The sequence below is a fragment of the Alligator sinensis genome, unplaced genomic scaffold, assembly GCF_000455745.1.
Source record: "Alligator sinensis unplaced genomic scaffold, ASM45574v1 scaffold59_1, whole genome shotgun sequence".
Lineage (NCBI taxonomy): Eukaryota > Metazoa > Chordata > Crocodylia > Alligatoridae > Alligator > Alligator sinensis.
The window spans coordinates 2,784,056-2,789,598 of NW_005841878.1; the positions used below are offsets into that span (position 1 = coordinate 2,784,056).

A 5,543-nucleotide genomic window follows, 5' to 3' on the forward strand; every position below is an offset into this window, starting at 1 on the left:
ACAGACGCTTAACGGTAGATTTAAAGATTGTTTACTTACACCAGAGATGGTAGTGGTGTAGGCTGGAAAACTTGCTTGAGTTGCGGTTACAGACACAGACAACACGAACGGTCATGTGGAGTTTGCTAGGCTCCACGGAACAGAGCTCCGGATGCTCTGGGTGAACGCGCCACCAAAATCGAAATCGGAGATACGTCTTATAAAATTTGCGATCGAAGACGGGAAGAAGTGGGCGATGGATCAGGTCGCCAAGCTCCTCTGAATCTCACACAGGGTCTCTATTACCCTGCCGTGTATCCAGAATCCCCACGAGATGGATGTGGAGTCCTCTTCAGCCTGGGCGGAAACCGCTCAAGCCTCTTATACGGCTAACAGGCCAATCGTTAGCCGCCAAGAGGGAATAATTTAGAACTAGCCAATAGCGGGGAACGAATTTATATACGGTGGCGGGAACTCTTTTGCACCATGCATTTCTCTTGCAACTTGAGCAATGCACTCTGCAAAAGAAGCTGCAGAAAGGCGGGAAGCTTGTCCCTGCACCGGGGTTCTCCTCTGCAATAGGAAAGTCTCCCGTGCAATGAAGCTGCAACTTGGCGGGGATAATTCTGGTGCCGAAGCACACACAAAATCATGCCTTTGGGTCATGACAGTAATCTTCTATTTTCAATTTCCTTTTGGGTTTCCCTATAGCTGTGGCTTCTCTCCTATTGTTCATCAGAGAATATAAAATAGATAATTGATAGAGGATCCCATTCTATCTTTATACAATTAATTAACATAACAAAAGTGGTTTAAGGTATTTCTGTTCACTTAAGGATCTATTTTAAAACCTAGATATGAGGTTCTTTTGCATATTCCACTCATTTGAATGTTTTTTATGCACAGTTCCTTTACAGCCGCATATTAAAGCAGGGACAAAGGCTGCTCCTGGAAATGAAATACTACCATTAGAAAAAAAAAGAACACCTTTCAGGAGTCAGATAAGTTAACTTCTACATTTTTCACAATACTATTGCTAGAGTGGTTTATTTTCCAAAGAGACTGTGCCTGCAATATGTTGTGGCTCAAACACATTTAGGAGATTTATTTGAGGAGGGGAAACCTGTGAATTAGATCTGAAATCATTAACAAGGGGCCGGATTTCACGACTCTTACTCATTATGAGCAAGTGTTTCATAGGGCAGGTTCTTCCATAGCTTGCTTGCATCTTCCGTTATATACTGTAACCTCCTAGAGAAGAAAATATGACTTCCTTTGTGTGTATATTTTGCTTATTAGCGCATTAAACAAACTGCAACTAACATAATATATTACAAAAAGGGGTGGTTATTGCATAGTGTGGCTTTAATAAGGGCTTTGGTAAAATTCCATGCAAGTCTCATGCCTTGATAAATGTGGATCAAATTAAGCTACCAAACGACTGGTGCATAGTTTGCTAAAAGGCTGAATACAGAGAGCAATTATTAATGGTTCAATCTTCAGCTGGGAGGAATTGTTACGTGTGTCCAGAGAGACCCATTCTGGGTCCAATATTATTCATTACTTTCAGTAATGACTTGGAGAATTGTGTAAAGAGTATGTTAATCTAGCTGGAAGACAATAAAAATCTAGACCAGATTGTTAACACTTTGAAAGACAAGATTAACATTAATTATGAGCTTTTAAAAGTGGGCCTACAAAGCCACCAATAAAATAGGGAGATTCACTTAAAAGAAAGTGACACTTTCCATATATAGTAGTTTGGAATAACTGAACACAGATTATACAACTGGGTGTTTATAACTAGATGCACTAGAAAGTAATACCAAAGACAGGATCTGCAGAATACAAGGGTATAACTTTAACAAGAACTTTCCAAGACATATATCAAAATAAAATTGATTGGTATTCCTCTTGAGTAGATGTTATATTTTAGAATCTGATAAAATTGTGTCCTACATTTTTTTGTTTCAACATAGGCCAGGTAAGAGACCATATCAAATCAACAAAATGAGAGCACAATCTTTTCCTTTTGCAATTACACTTTAATTCTTAAACAATTTTATCTCAAGTACACCAAGTAGTAACACACTGGTTATGTGGTTTAGGTCCCTTAAATGAGTGTAGTAGCTGATAGTTTATCTGCTGATTGTTTCCACTCCCACTTGCTTGATCAGCCTTTTTTCTAATTGTGTAGCTGTGCTATAACTGAAAGATAAATTGACTAAGGGGCCACAGTGTGATAGTGGGACAAAAAATGTATATGTTCTAATAGGGTAGTATTAATAAAGATATTACATAAAAACAAGCATCATAGAAGTTATTCCTGTGTATTTGGGCAGTGGTTAAAAGGTGAACTACAATGTAAAATGTCGCTTTCACTTTTTTTTTAAATTTTAGAAACAAAATTGTAGTGTTTAACATAAGTAGATGTGTCAGCTGGAAAATAAAGGTATTGTATAAACCATTTTAGATTGAGGAGATACATCCCCATTCCATCTCTGCCTCATTGAGGGCTTTCATATCTAGTTCTGAAATCACAGCCAATGACAAGAACTTACCCATGTCTTACTACTAATACAAATTACTGAAATTGGCACGATTGTTTCTGCCTCAGAAAAACTCATGAAACCCAACTCTTCATTGTTTAGTTGCTGGGCTGCAACAAGTGGGAATGCAAGGGTGGTAGTAAGTCATCTTTCTACATGTCATATTCCTGGTTGTCTCAGTGTCCCATAACATGACCTCATAACTTGGACCCATAAAAATAGAACAGCCGGATGCTGTTCTAACTCAGAGTCTGCTTTAGTAGCCCACAGTGGCAGGCAAAATCAGCCAAAAAGGCAGAGTGCATTGTGCTTCAGACACTCCCTCTTTCTGCACACTAATAGACCTCTTTAATACCTGTGGAAAATGTCAAGGAAGCTACTGACAGCTGGGCCTAAAGAATCAAAAAAGAAAAATCTGTGCACCACTTTCTTTCATTCTTTCTTTCCTGGGGTCAATAAAAAGACAAAAAGCAAGGCACAAGAGGAAAACCTGATGCCTGAATATATTCTCTTTAACAAGGTGATTTTCAGATTGGATGGCTCCGGTATACTTCCTGGGAGCCTGAAGCAAGTCTAAAGAAAGGGAGAGGCATTCTTTTTCCTCCATAATTTCTGGCTTTTAAGTTTGGGCAAAGACTAAAGCCTCTGATTCTATATAAAATAATTGATAAAGATGTCCGAGGTCTTGCCAACCTCAGGCTACAGTGACCAATTATAATTTCTGCACATGACAGCTGATCTGCTGATTGCCTCCCACCTGTAATCTCCCAGGCTAGGTATGGCTCTACAAACATTGTCTTAGTACCAACACTCCCCACTGCAAGTACATCCAGCAGTGGGACAGCTCAAGGAGATGACTGCATTTTAGGAGACATAACTAGTGAAAAACAGAGAAGCCTTTGAGGAATTTAGGGAAGATGTAATGAGTTATCATTTTGTTCAGTCATCTGGGGCTGACAGAAAAGCAACGGGATTAGAGCAGTGATAACTGGGTGATACTTTATCAGGTTACTTCAGGAATGGGACAAGCTATCAAGGTGGTAATTGAATCACTTTTTAGGACATGCTGGGCATATCCACATGAGATGCATTAATGCTCAGTGGACTATTCTACCATGCATTAGAATGTCACAGCAAAAACCATGCTAATGCACTAATGCACAGTAGAATTAGTCTACTGTGCATTAAGCATCATTAAAAAAAAAAAAGTTTGCCTTTGCAGCTATCGCACCTTTATCTAGTATCTCATATTAGAGGTATTAAAGGCTAGAGGCACTAAACTTAATGCGCAGTAGCAAAGGCACATTCATAGATTCACAGATTTTAAGGTGCTGGAAGGGACTTCGCAAGATTATTGGGTCCAGCCTCCTTTACCAGGCAGGAAAGACTGGGGTCAGGTGACCCCAGCAAGGTGACTGTCCAGTCTCCTCTTGAAGATTTCCAGGGTAGGTGATTGCACCACCTCTGGAGGGAGTTTACTCCACAGTCTGGACACCCTGACCATGAAGATATTTTTCCTAGTGTTAAGCCTGAAACAGTCTTTCAGGAGGTTGTGACCATTACTTCTGATTTTCCCCAAGGGTGCCCTCATGAACAGTTGTTCACCAAGCCCTTGATGCATGCCCCGATGTAGCAATAAGTTGCTACCAAGTCCCCTCTCAGCCTTCTCTTTTTTAGGCTGAAGAGGCCCAAGTCCCTCAGCCTTTCCTCATATGGCTTGCCTTGCAAGTCTCTGATCATATGCGTGGCTCTTCTCTGGACTCTCTCAAGCTTTACCATGTCCTTGTTGAAGTGTGGTGCCCAGAACTGGACACAGTAGTCCAGATGTGGTCTCAGCCAATGCTGAGTAAACTGGAAGAATCACTTCCTTGGTTTTGCTTGAGATGCATTGGTTGATTCATTAATGAACATGTGCCCACAAAAAAAGCAGACTTATGCCTATGGCCAGATTTTCAAAGTAGTGCAATACCCTTTTATGAATCTATATGAAATGGGCACATTTCCAACAAGGCTTAGCACCTATTAGGTCCAGCTGCTCTCCACAAAAACTGCTAACTATTGTGCATATCTAAAAATCTGACCCCAACTGAGGATAAAAATCTGGTTCTTAGTTATCAGGGATGGTTAATAAACTAATTAAAAATATTCTAATGTTTTGCTGCTGGGAGACAGAACCTTTAATGCTGGCAGACCTATGCAGGAGATATTACATATTCCATGGTAGCACTTACCCAGGCTGTAGATTCTGGGCCACGATTAGCAATTTGACAGGAGTTTCTCTCTGGCAACCTTAAGTCCAATCTGTTCAATAATTCATTGGTTTTGCTACAGAGAAATCCAAATAGAATTGTTAGTGCTTTCATAAAAAATAAATACATTCTTTTATTGCACCCCTGGAGTCTAGCCTAGACTTTTTATCATGTGATAACTGAAAAGCATCACAGGTGGAACAAAAGGTTATGAGGAGAGAGAGAATGAAGTAGGACATCAGAAATACAAGTGATATTGTGGACGTAGGGCATTTATTGGGAATGATTTATTTGAGAAAGAAAAAAACAGTTATTTCCAAGTTATTTCTATCACTATTGCTTTCTCAGTCTTATGCTATTAAAAGTTAGATGCACATTCTATCAGCTTTCACCATCACCACCATGTAATTCCTTAATGGAATCCTTAGTTCCAAATCTCCAAATATCAGATAAGTGTCTTAAATAAAAGATGATTGTTCCCCTTTGTAAATTGTACAATGTACCTTTAGAACAAATTATTTTGTCTTGCTATTGGCTTAAACAAAATCCAAGTTGCCTTTAGCTGAAACGCAGATGTACAGAATCATTTCTTCTTTGGACACTCCATTGACCCCTCCCTTCCCTTCCATTCCTCCCCCACTACCCATTGCTGCTTCCCCACTGTCCCGGGGGGAAAGAGAAGCTCCAGAGCCATTTGTGCCTGCCCCAGTTGGGCTGCTCAGGGGCTGGGTGCAGATGGGGCTGGGGTCTGGACAGTAGCAGGAAT

The 5,543-nt window shown here is 40.2% G+C and overlaps 1 protein-coding gene across 1 annotated transcript in view; it reads right to left on the minus strand.

Moving 5' to 3' along the window:
• The window catches only part of EPSTI1 (epithelial stromal interaction 1), a 103,462-nt gene that overhangs the window by 24,080 nt on the left and 73,839 nt on the right, over nt 1–5,543 (minus strand). The window contains exon 7 of the mRNA XM_006017315.3: nt 4,760–4,853. Coding sequence (XP_006017377.1) covers nt 4,760–4,853 — 94 coding nt within the window. The remainder of the gene's footprint in view (nt 1–4,759; nt 4,854–5,543) is intronic.